This window comes from Rhopilema esculentum, chromosome 21 (genome assembly GCF_057945365.1).
Source record: "Rhopilema esculentum isolate cy_ngs chromosome 21, ASM5794536v1, whole genome shotgun sequence".
In the NCBI taxonomy this organism is placed as follows: Eukaryota; Metazoa; Cnidaria; class Scyphozoa; order Rhizostomeae; family Rhizostomatidae; genus Rhopilema; species Rhopilema esculentum.
In genome coordinates this window covers 5,831,303-5,851,004 of record NC_142835.1, presented here as the reverse complement: position 1 = coordinate 5,851,004, position 19,702 = coordinate 5,831,303, and the positions used below count along the sequence as shown (strand labels likewise).

The 19,702-nt window shown below is 35.5% G+C and overlaps 3 protein-coding genes across 4 annotated transcripts; 2 read left to right on the top strand and 1 right to left on the bottom strand.

Moving 5' to 3' along the window:
- The first annotated feature begins 15 nt into the window (after positions 1 to 15).
- On the top strand, positions 16 to 4,724 carry LOC135684404 (dynein regulatory complex protein 12). The gene is made up of 6 exons (XM_065199953.2): positions 16 to 174; positions 1,894 to 1,968; positions 2,109 to 2,228; positions 2,811 to 2,903; positions 3,612 to 3,742; positions 4,195 to 4,724. The coding sequence occupies exons 1-6, from the start codon at positions 18 to 20 to the stop codon at positions 4,321 to 4,323; spliced, it is 705 nt and encodes a 234-aa protein (XP_065056025.2). The 5' UTR covers positions 16 to 17; the 3' UTR covers positions 4,324 to 4,724.
- An 865-nt stretch (positions 4,725 to 5,589) lies between these two features.
- Positions 5,590 to 10,384, top strand: LOC135684495 (S-formylglutathione hydrolase). The gene is made up of 9 exons (XM_089115118.1): positions 5,590 to 5,756; positions 6,158 to 6,246; positions 6,832 to 6,930; positions 7,315 to 7,504; positions 8,086 to 8,140; positions 8,330 to 8,428; positions 8,875 to 8,940; positions 9,516 to 9,620; positions 10,116 to 10,384. The coding sequence occupies exons 1-9, from the start codon at positions 5,695 to 5,697 to the stop codon at positions 10,194 to 10,196; spliced, it is 846 nt and encodes a 281-aa protein (XP_088971244.1). The 5' UTR covers positions 5,590 to 5,694; the 3' UTR covers positions 10,197 to 10,384.
- Positions 9,517 to 18,871, bottom strand: LOC135684494 (cytochrome P450 4c21). Of its 2 annotated transcripts, none has more exons than XM_089115116.1 (6): positions 18,211 to 18,871; positions 16,049 to 16,290; positions 14,025 to 14,321; positions 12,962 to 13,469; positions 12,094 to 12,327; positions 9,517 to 10,928 (listed from the first exon to the last, which is right to left on the bottom strand). In XM_089115116.1, exons 1-5 carry the CDS (start codon positions 18,446 to 18,448, stop codon positions 12,101 to 12,103), a joined length of 1,512 nt encoding a protein of 503 aa, XP_088971242.1. In that variant the 5' UTR covers positions 18,449 to 18,871; the 3' UTR covers positions 9,517 to 10,928; positions 12,094 to 12,100. The 2 variants fall into 2 exon arrangements, with proteins under 2 accessions (XP_088971242.1, XP_065056147.2); XM_065200075.2 differs by lacking the exon at positions 9,517 to 10,928 and adding an exon at positions 11,365 to 11,554 and having other exon boundaries at positions 18,211 to 18,870.
- Positions 18,872 to 19,702: the final 831 nt, after the last annotated feature.

Sequence of the window (19,702 nt, the reverse complement as noted above, 5' to 3'; positions counted from 1 at the left end):
CTAATGTTTTCACAACAATGCAATTCAACCACGGCAACGGTAAACAGGATTGCTCTTTTTACGTTTCTGTAAACTCCAAGAAAGCCCTTTTTTATGCTTATTTTTTTCGCAATCTGAGCAACAAAATGCCTCCAAAGGCTAAGAAAGGGAAAGGAAAAAAGAAGAAAAAGGATGGTAAGTGTGATTTCTCTATGGTTGTACAGAAACTGGGTAACGTTACGTTGCGAATTTGTATATCAATCAAATGATAATATTAATTAATATGCTTAACATTAGTATTCATTCATTGAAATACAATGTATAAATAGTAATGTAAGTTCTGGATGGCACATTAAAAACTGAAAATGAGCCTGAAAATCACAGCGAAACAATTGCCTTGTATTTTATTTATTCTATGTATGTAACCTTTTTGTTTCAACAAATTCATTTTCAAGAGTAGGCCTAAAGAGTCCTTTGCTAGCTTTATGAAAATAAAGAACAGCTCACATTTGTAGCTTTATCGAAATTAATATTTATGTAACTTTATCGAAATGTAACTTTATCGAATTGTAACTTTATGAGAGTGCAAAAACAATAACAATGGCAAAATATAAGTAATATTTCTGTTGTTTCGAGCTTGGCTATGCAGATAAAAAATTTAAATTTATGGCTTCATAAGTCTGACATTCTTTATTACTCTGATTTCTTGCTGATTTACAGACAAAAGCTGAGGAACTCAATTTCTTTTTCGGTAACTACATAAAATAGTAAAGGTTTTTAAAACATCTTATAAGCATCACTGAACGAAAAGTCTTAGGGAAGCTATTAACTTCAAAACTAATAGAGAGGCAAACCAGTAATCACCCTTCTCTGTTGAATGATTGCCTGTATCCAGGCCTGCCTTTCCATTTGCAAGAGCACCTGCCACCCTTGATCCCATAGACAAAATCTTGCATAGTCAAGGCTGTATCCATGACCACAAGGTGCAATAGTTGAAGGTCAGATGGGCAAAAGATGGTGAAAGCAAAGAAGTACCTAATTTCAAAGATATTGTCTCTTTCCAGGATTTATAGGAGATGGTGCACTTCACCCCCTTCTCAATGGCCCTCCTCAACCCCCATCCTCAACCCCCTTCAACTTGCTTGTGCAATGGAACAACTTACTGTATGATATTCCATTGTGGATGTTATGTTATATGCAGGCTAGATATTAATCTTCATACACATAAGAAATCAGAAAGATCTATATTCATTGATTTCGCAGACCACCAGGTGGTTTACTTATTATTCTATTTGTAAAACATTATTTGCAGAAAAATTGCACTTCAAGGTTCTGCCATTTTAAAAGGCTTGAATTTCAAAATAGAGTCAGAAACTGATAAGAATAGATCATACAAGTTATGTCCAAAGCATGACTTGGACTTGAGCACTGCAGTTGCTCACTTGCTCCAAGTTGGAAAACATATGATTTTGGGGACCGTCAATGCAACCAACAGCAAATTACCAGCTGCGACCTGCGAGTGGAAGCATTTGAGCTGCGAGGAATGATGCCCATATATACATTACTATAGTACGGTATATGAAGATCTTGATATTTTGGGTCACTAGAGGTGCGAGGTGTGAGCACAAGAAGTCTAGAGTCGCTGCGAGCATATGCAAGTTTTCCAGGCTAGCACTTGCTTGCCTGTTGTTAGAGACCCTCAGTGGGGTCTAAGCTCCCATTAACATATAACATATTCATGGTGAAAATATCCTTGCCATTTCGTGACTTTAAAGCAATTTACTAGATCTGCTTAAATAAGAGGGGCAACTTGAGTTAAACAGGGTTATTTGAACTAAACAACTCCTTTACCTATGTCCCTGCAGCCAGAATTTTATTGATTTAAGCTATTTATGTTTTGTTTTACATGGATAGACAAAGATGAGTTATCTATTGAAGACAAATACAAGAAAACAATGTTTGAAATTGAATCACTCAAAGAACACCTGGGTAAGTGAAAAACAGAAAAATGTCAATTTTTTTTCAGCTTGAAATTTTCAATGAAAGTTTTTATTCTGATACAGAATTTGCTTTTTTTCTTTTTGGGTATCTTTTTGTCTGAATGTTTAATTTACTTATCCACTCAACAGCAATGAGAACAGAAATAGCCAGAAGAGCCCAGTCAAAGTCTGAGGATATGAAAGAAAAGATGCTAGAAGCAAAGGAGACTATCCAGTCTGAAAAGCAGATAAAGCTTGAGATTTCAGCAGGTAATCCCTTTTTCCATTGAAATCACGTCATCAATTAACCTAGATAATTAGCCATCTTCTTAGCATAGAGCCATGCCAAAACCATTATAAATTACTGCCTTTATTTAAAACATGAGCTAAACTGAAACTACAATGAGGGTATGAAGCAATACGGCAAAGGAGGGATAAAGAATGGAATTTATATCAACTTGTCTTGATTCGATGTCTGACTCAAAAACAAAGGCTTGAGTTGAATGGAATGTCTACAAAATGGGATTTTTGCTAGGCAAGTGATGAGCCATCATGATGAGCTGTTTTCCTCACATGTGTTGTAACTTTTTTATGAGACATTTTGAGCCATGAGTTGAATATCAAACAGATTTGATATTTTCTTAAACCTGTGTCAGTTTGCTAGTCTAATATGAGTTCACATTTCTCAGAAGTTATCTTTTTGATTGCATCTGGTGTAAGTTAAGGAATATCAGCAGTTTTGAAGCAGTTCAATCCAAATGAATAATCTTTGTTAAAGGAAATTAAATATTCTAGTATGTTTTTTGAATAATGAATGTACTTAACACTAATAGTGAATTTATTTTCTAAAAGATTTAACTCGGCAATATAAAACAATGCAGACAGAACTGACGTTGAGAGTTCACACTTTGGAAAAGAGAGTTGCTCTTCTTCAAGACAAACTTGGTAATTCATTTTTAAGTTGCTTACTTTTATAATGTTTTAGACTGATATAAAAGTTCATATGTCTGCAATTCTATAATCTGAAGTATACATATGTATTCAAAATTGTATACGTTAAACTTCAAATAAGCAGAGGGGTTGGCAAAGTATGTCCTAATCACATTTGTTAGATGAGATATAAAGTCATTTGTAACAGGGTATGGAATAGCGCACAAGGATACAACAACAGTCCACACGAGAAGATGTATGAACCAAAAATGATATCTAGATTAAAGTAAAGTTGGAAATTAATGCGCTACAATAAAAGATGGACCGAAACTTCTCGCCCTCAATAAGAAAGGAATCCCAATTACTTTTAACTACACAACATGCTATTACTATCCTGTATTTTGCTTAGGTGCAGCCGAAAAGCTTAAACAACTCTAGGAATGTTCTGTTTGGTAAATCTACTATAACAGAAAGTTTAGGTGCTCTTCTCACCTCGTAATGCTGTTGCCAACCATTTATGTGTTTTTTTGTATTTCACATATGTTATTCTATTGAAATTAATGATAGTCTATGAAGTGCCTAAAAAGGATATAATAGGGATGCGTGTTTTGGTAGTGATTTTACCAACGAATATATTTACAAATGCTTTTGATATTAGAAGCTTCTCATTACTAAATCACTTGCAAATTAATTTCTTTTTGAGTTTGTCTTTATTTATTACAGATGCAACGGAAAGAGAACTGAAGAAAGAAAAGTTGGAGAAAGCTCAGATAATCGAGCAGAAAGATATGATTATTCAAGATCTGCAATTTAAGATCGATAATATGGAAACAGCATATGAAAATATTTTACATGTATGAAAAGTATATTTTTGTTCTATTTATGATATGCTGTGCAAGAAATAGGGCAGAGGTTTTAATTACTAAATCGCGCTATCGAAATTACATTTATCAATCGTGTCAGTTCCAAGATGGCAGTTTTTTGTTGCAAATGTGCTTGACGTTTTGTATGCTCCTTAAAATGGCACAGAAAGTCAAGGGATGGCAAATAAAAATCAAAGAATTGAGACTTTCAAAAGTGGGGTGGGAACATGTAGGCGAAAAAAGAACACCAACGTATGCAACGAATAGGCCCAAGTCTCTTGTTTCTGTTGCACGTGGCCTCCTTTTCCCCTGTTCCTACGTCTACAATCACATACAAACATAACCTAAAACACCAATTTAAATTTCGGACATCTCTTCCAAATATTTTTTCTTCTCGACTTTTTAATTTCATTAGTTTTAATAGCATCTCCCTTTCTTTTTAGGACGCTCTAGATGCAATGGGTGACAAAATTGAAGAGGCCAAGGGTAGATGGGAGGCAGAAAGCACCAAGATTCAAGAGGAGAATAAGATGCTTTTGCTAGAATTTGGATTGAATCCTCTCGATATATGAAACTTTGAGCAACATTTCAATCTGTACATTTCTAAGAAACGTAGCTTTAATGCATAGAAAAAGTTTAAAATGAAAAAACATGCAGAGTGGCTCTGTATTCTCCTGAACATCGTAATTGTATGTGATGAGAGAGAGCAAATTTAGCGTTGAGTCATATGAGAACTTCTTCAAAATAGCCAGGCTGCTAACGTTTTTTACACCTTGGAAGTTTGTATTCATTATATTTGTGAAAAAGCGTTGTAAATACAAAGTATGTATCTATATTTTCTAATATATATTTTAAGAAATGTTATATTTTCTTGATTTTTGTGCATCAAAAATGTCAATATTCGCATTGAATGTTTAAATGTATTTGTCTTCCTGTGTTCTTTCTCACACTACGCTACATTAAAGGAAAATGAAAAGCCAGCAAATTTTGTTGTATTACAATGGCATCTTTTGTTAATTTTCTACTTTTTTTGTCTGACTATCTTTGATATCATCTATTTCATTTATTTTATTTCTCTTCTATCCGTGATAGTAAAAGTTAGCATCAGAGCCACTAATTCCAGATGATAAGTCACCAGAAAAAAACACTGTTGCAAGAATTTGAACTTCCTTTCTCGATTCTTTCCAAATTTACACGTTGTGTTGCTTAAGAATCATTTGATAATTAAAGCTCAGAATAAAAAAGGCTCGTGTTATTCACAAACTATTAATGATGCATTTCAGTTTCAACAGATGTTCAGCAAACGCATCAAATAGGCCGTTTTGATTGTATTGACTAAGATAAAATATTTGAGACAAGAGAGACTCCAAAGGTCTATGGTAATGTATGTAGAATAGGGTAGTCTTAAAAAACTAGATACTGAAATGTTTTGCAGATCTGGCTCCTAAGAAAATAAACTTAGTTTAGAACTTTTGAATACTTGTTTAAATATTTATATTAGCTCGAACATCTTTTTAAATAAGCTTGAACATTTGCTCAGGACTAAAAATCAGTTTTAACAAAAATCACTTCCTCAACTGACACCAGATTTTAAACGTGAGAGACAATTTAAACGTCAGTTGTGGAATGGAAATGGCCAACAACAAAATATAATTCATTAAGGAAAGGGCCAGCAACAAAAGTTTTTTGGGGTTCCCATCCCTTCCACCCCCCCCCCCCCCCCAAGGTCCATTTAGGTTATGCGAACAAAAGTGTAAAATCCTAAAAATTGTTTTTGTGACGTCACACTTTCGTGCATGCTGGCTTCAGCCTCACTCTCATAATTGGTCTCTCGTGTTCCTGTTCCTGTTCCTGTCCCTTTCATGCAGTTGTTTATCACTGGCCTGCATCAGTGACAATACCGACTACTTCTCTACCAGCTACGCTAACCCAAAAACATTAAGATGCAGGAAGTTTCGAGTAACAAATGCTTCGGTGGATGCACTAAGGTGTTCTCTCACAACAGGTTTGAAGAATTAAAGTATCCATATGTATCTTAAAAGATGTGATAATGCAAGCAATACTGTTTCTTAAAGTGATGCCCCTGCAAGTTTGTAGCAAAAAAATTACGCAATTTTTATTGTTACTATGATGTTGCTCTCCTGGGTTTATTATTAATCTGGGTTTTTTAAGACTTTGCGCCAGCATCTTGACTTATTAATGTTGACTTTTTTTTAAACCACAATGAATTTTTACTACCACAAATATTTTTCACTGCCACAAGACTTTGGTGTATTGCTACCAGAATTATCAAACCTTGTTTTCTTCTACTTTACTAACCATGTCCACTCTAATTGCTGGTTACCTTACGACCTCTGTCTACCATTGGACTTATTGTAATAAACATTGAATTTAAAACAATTCTAGTGATGAGTTGAAGTGTCCCATGAAGTTTGCTGTTTTCATCCCTTCACAAGCAGAACAAGGAAAGGTTCCAGTTTTGTATTGGCTATCAGGTTAGTGCTGAGATTCTGTCGGAAGTTTGATGTGCATTTATATGACAGAAAACTAGATCCTAACTCAAGAGCAGGTTTGTTGATTGAAAGTGGAATGCCCATCAGTCCTTGTCATTTGAGCCAGAATAAGCTCCCACCTCATCATGTGCTAAAATTTTTCCTAATTCAGATCCTTGACCTGCTTGTTTCAATTGTTCTTGCCACAGCTGACATCAAGATCCTTTGGCAAATAATTGTGAGTTAATAGATAATTCATATTAATTAAAGGGGTTTTATTAATGCACTCCCCCTTTCAAACATTTTTTACATTAAGCGCTATCTATGTAACCTTCAAATGTTTCTGCTACCTAACGAGACAACATAAGGTTTTCTTCCAGTGCAACATAACATCTTTTTTGGAAGAAGCAGAAGACAAAGATTTGCAGAAATACATTTTGATGTATATAATATTTGTTCATTAAGACTTTTGTCATATTATTTCATTCGCAACCTGTTTCCTCAACAGTAACTTTGCTATAATTTTATGGCAATGTCATTGATCCCTGTTGGTGCTCTTCAGAACATGTTTTGCAAATTATTTCATAGGTCTCACCTGCACTGAACAAAATTTCACAACAAAGGCTGGTGCACAAAGAGTGGCCGCAGATCATGGAATTATGCTTGTAATGCCTGACACTAGCCCAAGTACGTCCTACAAGATATTGCTTTTGGTTGTTCATACAATTTAGTTCAAATATTGCCCTGAATTCTGCATTATATGAAACATTTTATAGTTAAAATAATTAAAGCACTGACTTATTGACAAAATGGGATGGAAATCAGCAGTTTTTCAACAATTTGTCATACCAATATCAATAGAGGTGAATGCTTTCAATGGCTTGCTATGAGTTCACATTTTCTCAATAATTGACATCAGATCAAACAGTTGGACACCTCTCTTCATGGGAAAAGCTATCAGAAATGGATTTCCAGGGATAAAAATTTTTGGGGTAAATTTTGCAAAAAATGCTGCCCTGTTTAGCCCTAGCTTTAAAACCCTTTTCAAAAACTTGATGATTTTTTTGCCAGGAGGATGCAATATTGAAGGTGAGGATGACAGTTATGATTTTGGTAGCGGCGCTGGTTTTTATGTCGATGCAACAGAAGAAAAATGGAAGACAAATTATCGAATGTATTCATACATTACAAAGGAACTGCCAGCCCTTGTAAATGCAAACTTTTCAGTTCAAGTAGGAAACCAGTCAATATTTGGTCATAGGTAGGTGTGCTTTGTTTATAAAAAGAAACAAAGTTACTTTCAAGTTTAGTAAGATAAGTTGTAAAGCAAAATGAAAAGACAAGAGTCTTGATAGTGGTCACTAGTTGAAGAATTTGACCAAGGTTATGAAGATCAACTGTTCAAGAATAGATGATGTCTTTGTTTATAGGTTTGTCTGCACAAAGACTAGTATAATCCAGACTCTCAAATTGTTCCCTGAGGCCTATTCACATTTTAAATAGTATGGTTTGAAAAAATGTGCGATTTTCTATCATCCGAAGAAATGGATATCACTGTGAATTTGTTCTTCTTGCCTCCAAGAGCAAAATGACTTGCTGTTTTTCGGCTTGTGACCAGCTCAGTTTTTATAGCAAGATTCCAATTTGAAAGGTATTACAGTATGCCAGATGGTAGTTTCTTGCATTTAAACAAAGTCTGTTCCCACAAGTAATAAATATTTTCATGATGTTAAAGAAGCAAAACCATCTATTTAGCTGTCCAATTAAGTATAGATAGACAATATATGACTTTTAAAACTAAGTGAAAAATAAATGCTTAATCAATGGTACAATGTCTTCTAGTATGGGAGGTCATGGTTCATTGATATGTTTCTTGAAGAACCCTGGAATGTATAAGGTTTGTGTGATTAAACTATTTTAGAAAAAGAAAGTATATTTTTTTGGAAGTAGAGGTTTATCATTTATTGTGTCATCCATTTTCACTACCATTAATATACTAAACAAGTCAAATATTAAATACTTCTTCTAACACCCGACCTTTATTTGTATCATATTTGTAATAGTGACTAGGATGTCTTCTTTTTAGTCTGTATCAGCATTTGCACCTATTTGTAACCCAATGAACTGCCCATGGGGAAAGAAAGCCTTTGGTGGATATTTAGGCACTGACCAAGAGAAATGGAAGGTAACTGTCTTTGAAATATTGCTCCACTGTTGCTAAACTTTTACAAGTGCTTCTTCCTGTAACCTTATCAAATGGCCATACCATACTACTTATGGCTATGGAGGTGTGATGATGGCACAGTGGTTAGGGTTGCTGACTACAGATCCAAGGGTTTGTGGTTTGAGCCCCTGACATGGCCAAAGTTTCTCTCAGAATGAGGAGAGTTTACCAGCTCTCTGAAATTACAGGTGTAGAAATCACAAGGTGTGGTCACAAAGAGTTAAAGGACCAGGACACTGCTCGATAAGCAGACCAGGACACAGCAAAGATGATTATTCGGTACTTTACCTTGTCTTGTTCAAAATTTTATCTTTGAAATATATCTATTGTTGTTTTTGGTTCTTGATGATAGTATTGGTAATTGAAATCCATTTCTTCTTGATCAATTATTAAATATATCATTATAGGAATATGATGCCTGTGAGTTGGCTAAAAGCTATTCAGGACCAAGATGTGATATTTTAATAGATCAGGTGAGTTTTCACTTAAATGAAAATTATTTTATTATCAAAACAAATCATTACTACTATCCTCATCATGAAAATGTCTGCAGCAGATTTGGCTTGCCAATTTTTCAGAATTTCTTTTAAATAACTGAATACACCAATTTGACTTACAACCAGACTTAATTATATGACTTTTTTAAGCTCAGATATGGTTTTATCGCCATAATTTTAGGGCGAATACATTTGTTCATATTGTTTGAGCTTGTATTTTAGATTTTATGGAGAAATGAAGTTTGAAAACTTGTAAGGGATTTGACTGCAAAAATCGTTTTGGGGGAAACTTTATCCCCCTAGTTGCCAATCACGGGCAAATCCCTTATAAAATGTTCATCTTTATGTCGTTATAAAATCAATATCGTGAGCAATACCATAATGAAAACTTTCAAGTAGATTAAAATCATTGCTCTCAATCCAAATCTGTGGTCAAAAATTTTATACTAAATAATTTCAAGAATTTTTCAAAATCAGGCTGTAAGTTGAATTGGTTTATACGTGCAAAAGAATTTATACTTATCAATATAGATTATTTGTGGGTTTTAAAGGGAAAGAGCGACAACTTCTTTGTTGATGGTCAACTTCTTCCGGATAACTTTGTCAATGCATGCAAGGAAAATCCATCCTGCAGTGTGGCTGTACGAATGCAAGAGGTAAATGCCCCTTTATTCTTCTAAATATAAAATCAGTCTATGGTTTTCCCTTGATCTTGGACTAATGTCTATCCACTTATTTTCAGGGAGTGATTGGTATATTGAAGATTCTCATTTTTGGTATCATCTCGTAGCATACCTAATTTTTCGTTACCCATTCATCACTAGAGCTGAACATGCTTTGTTGTATAGAAGAAACTTCATGCTAATTATGATCATCAGGCAACAGCCCCAAAGTTTATATAAAATCACAAATACCTGATGATTCACAAAGGGTCACAACTTAAGATTCTGAATTCCATCTTAGACTGTCCTGTTTTACGCACCAAAGGGTGAGCATCTCTGCCTACACGGTATCAAGCACTATAAGACTAGTAAAACAGTAATTTTCATTATATTCAGTCATTTAGATGTAATAATTCAAATATATGGGAGGTTCTTCTACCAAAGTCATGAAAGAATCTTTTTGACAATATAATCATCTTTTTTCTACAGGGATACGATCATAGTTACTACTTCATATCAACATTTGTAGAAGATCATATTAAGCATCATGCCAAGTACCTCAAAAACTGAGAATCTCACAGAAAAGGACTGCAAATCGTTTTTCAGCAAGCGTAGAGGAAATTCTGAAGTGAAACAGAATTAAAATGTGATTTTTGTAGAGATTGATTGTTCTAATGTACTAGAGAAATGATTATTGTGATTTTTTTTCAGTAAAATTCGAGACAACTGTGTTTGTATTACATCAAATTACAAATTGTGATTCATATGACTGATTTGGTATGCGTCTCTGATGACTGTAAATTTGCAATTGTTCTTTTCTTTTTCTATTGTCAATCTAGATCTAAGATTCAGTAACTTGATGGTCCCAGGATTACACTGTCTAATGCCTTAGATGTTATGGTTAGTGTCCGCAAGGAAGATTTAGCATGTACTGTTAAAATCGTTTTCCACAAATCACCATTCTGTACCAAAGTTTTGAAAATAGCGAATAGGGGAAGGGGCAGTCACGTTATCGGAGGTGTCCTCAGATTCCTACCCTATTTATAGTGTGTTCTTAACAAAAAAAGAAAACAAATCTTATTTTGAGGGCCTGCCCGAAGCATATTTTTGGAGGAGACACCTAAATTTAGCTTCAAGTATAGTCAACAAAGTGAAAAGTGTACATCATCCCTGATTGTGGAAGATCATATTGAGCACTATGCCAATTATCCCAAAAACAGAGAATATAATTATGGGGCTGGCCGAAGTATAATAATACATCATTCTGGGTATGCCTCCGACATGCTACTACGTAATCAGCTCCTGAAAGATGACCATAGAGATAAGACAGACAGTGGAGATACACAGCGTATTGCGATGCCACTTTCTAATGAGATTTAAGTCATTGCTTAAAGGAATATTATTACGAGAATATCATAGAATGTCATAGGATATTATCATATAATTTTTATTACGAGATACTAATAGTAGACGTAGAAGCACCAGCACAAACAAAGGACGAAAACTCAATAGAAGGATTATTGCGAGATTTGCAGAGATGGAGAATTGTGTTGAATTGAAGAACAACCTGACTCTATAGGAATACAAGCTTTTATGACAAGAATTATGTGAGGTTTTCAGAAGAGGTGTTCAAAGTCTACGCTGGTCATTACATAAGAAGATAAGAAGGAGCTATGCGTTTTTATTGAATATTCTTATCCACTGTAAGACCACGAATCAGAAACGAGGCTGTCAAGGATTGTTTTAAGTGTGTGTCATCATGCATTTACAAACAAAAGGAAAAGCAAGGTAACTTTTACTCTTTAAGTTAAAAATAAGAACACGATCTTACCTCACAGGGCTTATTATCGCGTGCAGTGATAAATAATCTGTGCAGTGATATGTCGTAACTGTGCAGTGATAAACTCAAATTTAGTGCAGTGATAAAACTAAAATGAAGAGATTTGGTATTGAAAATTGCAGCAACTACCAGTCGACTCATACAGCTTAAAAACGTGAAATTACATGTGTCATGATCAAAATTTCTCTAGTATGTTTTCAGTATCTAGAAACTATTTGGTTTGTTTTATTCTAAATCTCCTCCTTTAAGATCTTTATTTTCATTGTTTAAACCTGGAACATTGTTAGTCTTCACATAAATCTCTTGCAAAAGCTGGGTTGAGTGGTGGCGTAATACGATAATTGCACATAAGAAAATGTTGTACGCTACAGTTTGATGGGTGTGGTCATGAAAATATCCAGAAGGCATCACACAAATTTTCAGAAATAATGAATATGCTCAGTGATAAAAATTCTATAAAAAAAACCCTGTTACATCGCTTCAGTTCCCTATTTCAGTAAATGAATCAAACTCAGTAACAGCTTGCAATGAATAGGAATGATGCAGTGGAATATAATGGTATTTGTCGCTAAACATAGCTTATTATTCATTATACGAAATCAAAGTTGTTATGAAATAGAAAATCACCTCATCACTATGACTTGCTGATGTTGATTACAGGAGGTGGGCATGGCCTGTATGTCAAAAGTTGCTGTCCTCCGATTTCTGCCGGTTGGGACTTTCCAAGCTTGAATGAAAACTTGTTCAGTAGAAGGGCCAATACAATCTTCAGTTCCAACAAGGCGAAGCGATATCCAATGCACATCCGAGGACCACGTGAGAACGGTAAGTAGTAATACGGGAACAGAGGGTCATTTTCAGCTGCGAAAAAACAACAACCATTGTTATTCCACAACATTGTTATTAATAACTGGATGCAGAAGAAAACATGACTGAACTTTCTGATCATCATCTTCACAAATCCCAACGTTATTGGTTTGATCAAAAATAAAAATAAACACGCTGAAGAGCTTTCTGAATTGAGACTGTAGATGTACGTGTTCAATGCCTGCCAAAAGTTTCGGTACACTAACGTCTGTTTTCAAGAGGAAATTTAGCCATTCCGCTCCACCGTTTGAACAATGTTAGTTTAGGACAAAATGACGAAGGGGATCAAGAAGTATGTTTATGATATTTTTCCAAATCATAAACATTAGTCTGGGGGGAAGGGGTGCGGAAGTGGGAGCATTCGGGAACAGAATTGACAAATACGAAACAACATATATTGCTGGGCATTCCAAGGACGTTTCGCAGTGATTGTAGCCACGTTGTCTGATATGTTTACAAATTGTCTTCATGCTTGGATGATGATTAATGAGTTCTGGTTGTCATAAACCTGGTAAAGTGACCATTGGCCAAAAACTGTAATTTAACCACTGGCCCCTCAAAACGTAGCACTTGTTCAAGAGGCCTTAATCAACATTGAATTGTTAAAGAATTAAATGTAAAATCAAACCTTGTTTAGAAAATCTGTCCGGGTTGAACTCTTCAGGATTTTCCCAATATTTTGGATTTTGATGCAGAGCACTGACATTAATCAGAAAATTGGTGCCAGGGGGAAAAGTATATGGTCCCAGTTTATCTTCCTTCACAGACATGCGTCCATAGGAGATAACAACAGGATAAAGCCTCATCGTCTCCTTGATACATTCATCAAGGGTTTTCATTTTGTCAATATCATCAAACGTTACATCAGTGGCGTCATTGAGGATTTCTCTTACTTCTTTTTTCACTCTTTCCTGAAATTCCTGGTGTTTGGCAAGGAGAAAGATAGTCCATGTAAATGTCAAGCTTGTTGTCTCGTGCCCAGCAAGCATGAAAGTAAACAACTGATGAAACAGATCCTTGTTGGATATTGTTGTTCCTGCGTCTTCATACATTGTGATCAGAATCTGTAGGAGATCATTCTTGTCAAGTGTTTCTCCTGGGTGAGTTGCCATCTCCTCCCTCCGTGATTTAATAACCTGCAATAGAAAAAATGAGCTTTTGACGATCAACATCAACCATTTATCCGAAGAAATCTTTATGATAACACCAATCCCATCATCGGGCAGGCACTTAAAAATTTTTGTACATGGCCACACTACTTTTTGGACCGCTTTTTGACAGAGTCAAGAAAATTCGTTAACCTTCCTCCAGAGAAAAAGATCCCAGAAGGCAAAATTTCCTCACAAAACAATATAAAGTGGGCGTGGTTTGGGTGTGTCGTATGAGCTTCTATTATTTTTCATGTACCTTCCTCCGGTCAGTGGCCGTGCGACCGTAATGTTTTCCTGACTCTGCTTTTTCACTCCAATTTGGAACGGATTATGTCTAACTCTCAAAATTCCGCAGCAGACATTAGATCATGTTGGTGTGGCACAGGTTGTATCTCTTCAAAATTTCTTTTAAAACGCAAATGAATAGAATGTTACTTTTGGAACTAGTTTTCCCGTACACTTAGAGCCCAAAGGCTGAAGTTCAAATGTAACACTGATTCTTTGTCAACAGGAGAACTTTCAAGAATCATCAAGATTTACCTTCTCGATTAAACCATAGGATATTTCCTCGGCATCTCTCAGCATATCTCGCTCTTTGGAGGGCACGATCTTGAGAGGCGGAAAAAGCTCCTCAAATGATTTACGCAAAATGTTGAAGCTGCCACCTAGGATGTGGCTCGACGCTTCACTTTCCTTGCTGTCACCCCTAAGCACACAGTTGAAATTATACCCAAATGCAGAGAGGCCAATCACGTCTAATGTCATGTCAGTGAATTTCTTCATCATTTCCATTTCAATCGGTTCTCCTTTGTTTTGCTCGATTTCCTTTTCGTAAAACTGAAATAAAATCATTCAATTACATTGGATCGAACAAATATAGCTGAATTTAACGTTGACTGAAAATAAGTCATCATTTAGTGGCATTGTGGCCGGGAGGACAGGGGGGCCGTGACCCCCTCTGCTTACAAAAGCTGACGGATTTTCGGAAAAATCGTTTATTTGTCGGATAATTCAATAACTTAGCTGTGGGTAATTCCTAAACTTTTAGCAATATAAATTACTTGAACTAAAGTACTTACCGTAATTTCGAGAGACAATTCACTTTTGTGAAGAAAATACTAGATTTCCACAAATCAAAATGATTTGTCGGGATTTACCATTATCTACCATAGAGTGATTTGCTGCTCGGATTTCGTTAGCTAAAATCCGAATTTTCAAGTACCAAATTTGGTTATGGAAATTGTTCAATATTGTTCATTAATTGAAGACCGGGACAGTGCCAATTTTGTGCCTGTAACCAGATTTTTGAAAATTTTGTGCTTTCCCCCAATGGATACTCAATTCAAGAATAAGAGCTATTAAAATTTGCTTCAAAGAATGCAATTTCCGGTGAAGTTAAAACATTGAATTAAAAGACAAGACAACTGAATAAAAGTGCATTTCAAATATCTTTCCAGCTAAGGCAAAAGTTATGAGTTTTACTGACCCATCCACTCTTCTTGCACTTACATGAAATGCTTCCATTTGATTAAATTAAACCAAAAAAATTTTGTCGGAAATTTTTTAATTCTGGCCCCCTCTAGAATTTATTCGCCATGACGCCCCTGTCATCACAAAGACTTTTAAAGATCAAATACTGTTTTAAACAGAACTAGTTAACGTCATTTTAAACGTCGTGAAAAAAACGTCATTCTCTTTAAAAGCCATAAAAACCGTTTTCTAACACAAACAGGGGCGGACAGACCGGTCGGGCACATTGTACATCGGACATGGACAGAAGACCCGCATGCCAAAGGAAGCCAGGCTTTTTTGTTTCGAGCCTTTAGTTAACTTTCAAAAATTGTTCACACAATCTTTATTACGTGTTTTTTGAAAAGGAAACATTGTTAAAAGTCTGCTTTTATCTTTTTTCATTCGAAAAAATTCTCATTTTGTATTTAACGCCGCCCTCTGATAAACGCCACCCGCTACTGAACGCCGCATCCAAAATTTGGAGTTTGCAATAAACGCCGCGACGTTCTTTAAAGGAAATATGGTTGTCTAGTTCATGGGCAGAGGGCCGAAGAACCCTTCAGAACACAATATGTATGTTAGATGTACCAAATTTTGGAAGGACAGTAGACATGAAAAGGCATAAGAATGTTCGGAAACAAATCCAAAAATAACAGGTTTTTCAAGAAGGTGGACAAGAGTCTCTCCTGTACGATCTCAGAGCTCGCAATATTTCTTACATAATCACAAAATCTCTTAAATAAAGTAAAAAAAATTGATACAAATGATATGATAATCTGAGACAAGAGCAGCACTAGAAAAAACCATTGAAAGAGCCAATGTTCATAATTTCCACAACATATAGGCAGAGGCACCCGCTCCTGTTCTCTGACAGGCAACATCTTGAATCATTTTCCAAATGATGTTTTCATGAAAACTTTCGCTGATGGATGCTACATGCCCTTCCACTGAAAAAGGCCACCCCAATTAATTTGTTAGAATTCAGCAGTTTTCAAAACATTATTCCAAACAAAGAAGTCGATAAATCTCTAGCCATAGAAAACCCTACGTACCTGCAACAATTCACTGCCCTTTTCATTAAATATCGAGATAAATTTTCTCACGCTTGACAAAGAGAACGCTGGGTTAAGTGTTTTCCTCTGAGTTGCATGCGCCTTTCCAGAAGTTGTTAAAAGGCCGGTGCCAAGTGCAGGTAGAATTTTGAGAATTACATCATCCCGTCGGTATCTGCTACTGTTTGTCACCAATATCTGTTTTGCAAATTCTGGATCATTGATGAAGACAGTGGTGCCAGCTACAAGAACAGTTAGAACCATTAAGTTCAAAAAAAATGGAGTGGCATGAGTTAATCAATGCAATGGACAGCCAATAAATAAACTGATTAAAGATGGTATCTCACATGCAACGTGTATATAGAAAGAGGTCAAGGGGGAGAGGGGTTTCTCAAAATGCTTATAGTATGTTGCTGCAATAGGATCGGAACAGTGAAAAGTAGACCATGTCAATGGAATTTACAGTGGAATCTCACAATTACAAACTTGGTTTGGAACAAGAAAAAAGTTTGTTATATATATATATATATATATATATATATATATATATATATATATATATAGAAAATGTTTTGAAGAATCCTAAACATAAATAGGTCAGAATATCTCTTAGACCCTTCTTATAATTTTATTAGATTTGCATTAGAATAGAAATAAAAAAACAACTTGTGGAGATATGATCAATATCATCATCATAACTGAAAGAGCTCAACTAGATCTGAGAATTAGAGAATACATGGATAATCCAGTATGAAATGTAGATTTTATAGACAGGGAGGTTCATTCTTGTGTTATTGAAATTCACCCAAAAGTATCCAAAATATCTAGCTGACACAAAATTATCAGCTAAAAAGTGTTGATACAGCCAAGAAGTATCAAAATGCAAAATCTTGTTGTTGAGAACACATAAGAGACCACTAACCATGTTAGTTCTTTAATTTCTGTTTCTGATATTGTAATGTGCTAGTTGAAATCAGGTGTCCAAAACTATCAGTTCACAAGATATATTGTTAAATCAAGTGTCCAAAAGTATCACATCACGAGGAAAATTCTTAACCTAAATTATCTGATAGACCCTCTGAATACAAAAAATTCAAGTGATCACCCTGAGCTGTGCACCCTGAGATTGGGGGCATGCAGGGGCAGGGCCCCAAAACTTTTTACAATGAAATGATTATCTTTAAAAACCTTTAACTGCTTATAAACTTCTTACACAATCTGGTTACAGTTACTAAATTCATAAATGCTTTTTATTTTTTCACTAAACTTCAGTCAGGGTAGGGACTCTTTCATTTCTTATTGCAACAAATGCCATAGGTTTAGTCCAGTGTGTCTGATGGTTTCTATTCCAAATACATTTTTCTGTGGAATTGGTACCAGTACCAATTCCACAGTTAAAAGTGGTCACTGCTTCTCAGTGAGTCTATATTTTCTTCTCAACAAAAATTTTACAAACAAATTTGGAATTTAGATCAAGTTTGGTCTTACAGATTTTTTAGTAAGCAACTGTAGGTTTCTTTGTTGAATGGTGACAGAATCTGATTTTATTTCAGATATTTAAAATTTGGTGATGTATCCTTGAAAGCAATTTTTAACGACCGTATTCCTTGGATAATTATTGATTTTAATGTTAACCTTTTTATCGTGAAACATAAAATTTACAGAACAATAGTTCATAACTACAGATAGCATAAAAAGGTTCCTAAACAGCATAAATAGTTCCTAACTGTCTTTAGCTTTTCTAGCTAAATGAATTTGGCAACTCTTGCAAATGCATGAAGTTTCAACTTAATACTTTCATGTCAATAGTTTTTAAGGGTATGTTGTGCCAATAATTACTGAAGTGTCAAAAACATAGATTGAGATTTTGCATCCTTTAGCTTCATGCTGTTTGTCAATAAACCATTTGGACAGTCAATCAGCACCTGTTTATGTTGAATATTTTCACCTAAATCGCATGCAAAGAGTTGCAAGAGTTTTTGTTGCAGATCTCAGTGTCATTTGTCAAAAAGAAAATTTAGTTTATCAATTTTTTGAATATGAGTATGGTGATAACCAGGGCCTCGACCTGGTTCGATAATTCTATTGTCTGTTGTCGCGCCCCACTTCCTGCGAACTATCACCTTTTGGAATTTCCTTTCAATGAGGTAAGTTTCACTTACTGAAAACAGAGTAGTCTTTGCAGATCTTCCCATACTTTCTGCCCATCTCAAGCAAAATACGATGTCTGTCGCCAACATTAGAGTAATTCAATGTATTTCCAATGATTGGATATCCTGTTGGGCCTGGTATTTTTCTGAGAGGATCAGTCAGCCATTTTATGACCTTTGAAACAGCAAAAATCACACAAAGGGCTGCATAGAATTCCCAGCTTGTCAAAAGAACTGCTAAAAGTGACATCTTTCTTCTTTCTTCAATCTTCCAACAGCAAAAACGTGAATTGGCAAATAATGTATAACAGTTTGATTGTCGGAGGACCTGTCCGTTGCTCCTGCTCTCGATTACACAGGCAAAATCGCTGTGTCATGTTTATGGTAAATGGCGAAACGATTGGCTAATTTTGTGAAACTTGATCACATGTTAAAGAATCAAACAAACAACAAAACAAACAAGCACTCCCGTCCCGAGATAAGACTATCAGACATATCAGACTTCCCCCGTAGTGTCAAACCTTTGACATTTAGAGTATGACCTTTCACCTGTTGAGGCACTTTGGGAGATCAGTTTACGACTCAAAAACCAGACTTTTCGAGCGGGGAAAAAGGGTCTTGAGGGCAAAAGGAGAACCCAGAAATTTAGGAAAAAATTGAAAGCAGTAAACTCTGTCTCAAAGGGATTGCAAAGGTCACCCCAATGCACCTAAGACCTTGCCAACCGAATCAAGCAACTATAAAAGATTGCCCAACATTGTCATTGTTGGACGATGCTTCATGACCAAACGAATAATAAAGTGTCAGAACATTTGAAATGACCAAGCGCTGCCGTACAGCTTCTACAGTTACTCTGTTTTTTCTTCAAATTTTAACTACTGCTCTTGTGTGAGTCCAGGGTCGTCGCGAGGCAAGCCTTGTTGGGAGAGGGTATGGGCTACGAATTTAGCAGACTCAAAAAAATTACCTAAAACTCTTAATTTACTGACCTCTGCAACAAATTTTGTCAATCCACTCCGTGGGATTGCACTAATTCGCACTTCCATTTTTATATGATACTGACGGACTTTAAAAATAGTTTTGTCAAATCTGTATATCGGGAAGGACAAAGGATATAGTTACTAACCGCGGCAGCACCATGGTTGCCACCGGAGGACTAGAAAATTTTCAAATTTTGATGCTTCCAGTTCCCTGAAAATGCACTCTTTTAAGTAAGTTTTACTAAAGCAATCCTCCTAATCTCATTGAAAATTATTTGATTTTTGCGTACGAATTGAACTGCAGATAAAAACAACTGGTACAATTTCGCTGTGATCTTGAAAAATATCATGTTGTCACGTTACTTCTAAAGCTAGGTAACAAACACCACTGGTTGTAAATTTAGATCCCTCTTTCAATCTTGGCAGTCCTTTTGAATGTGAAAATATCTGGAGCTCATTGTGAATTGCAGTTGACGCTTCTACCGAGAAACTTTAGGGGCAATAGACACAAGGCACAATTTTAC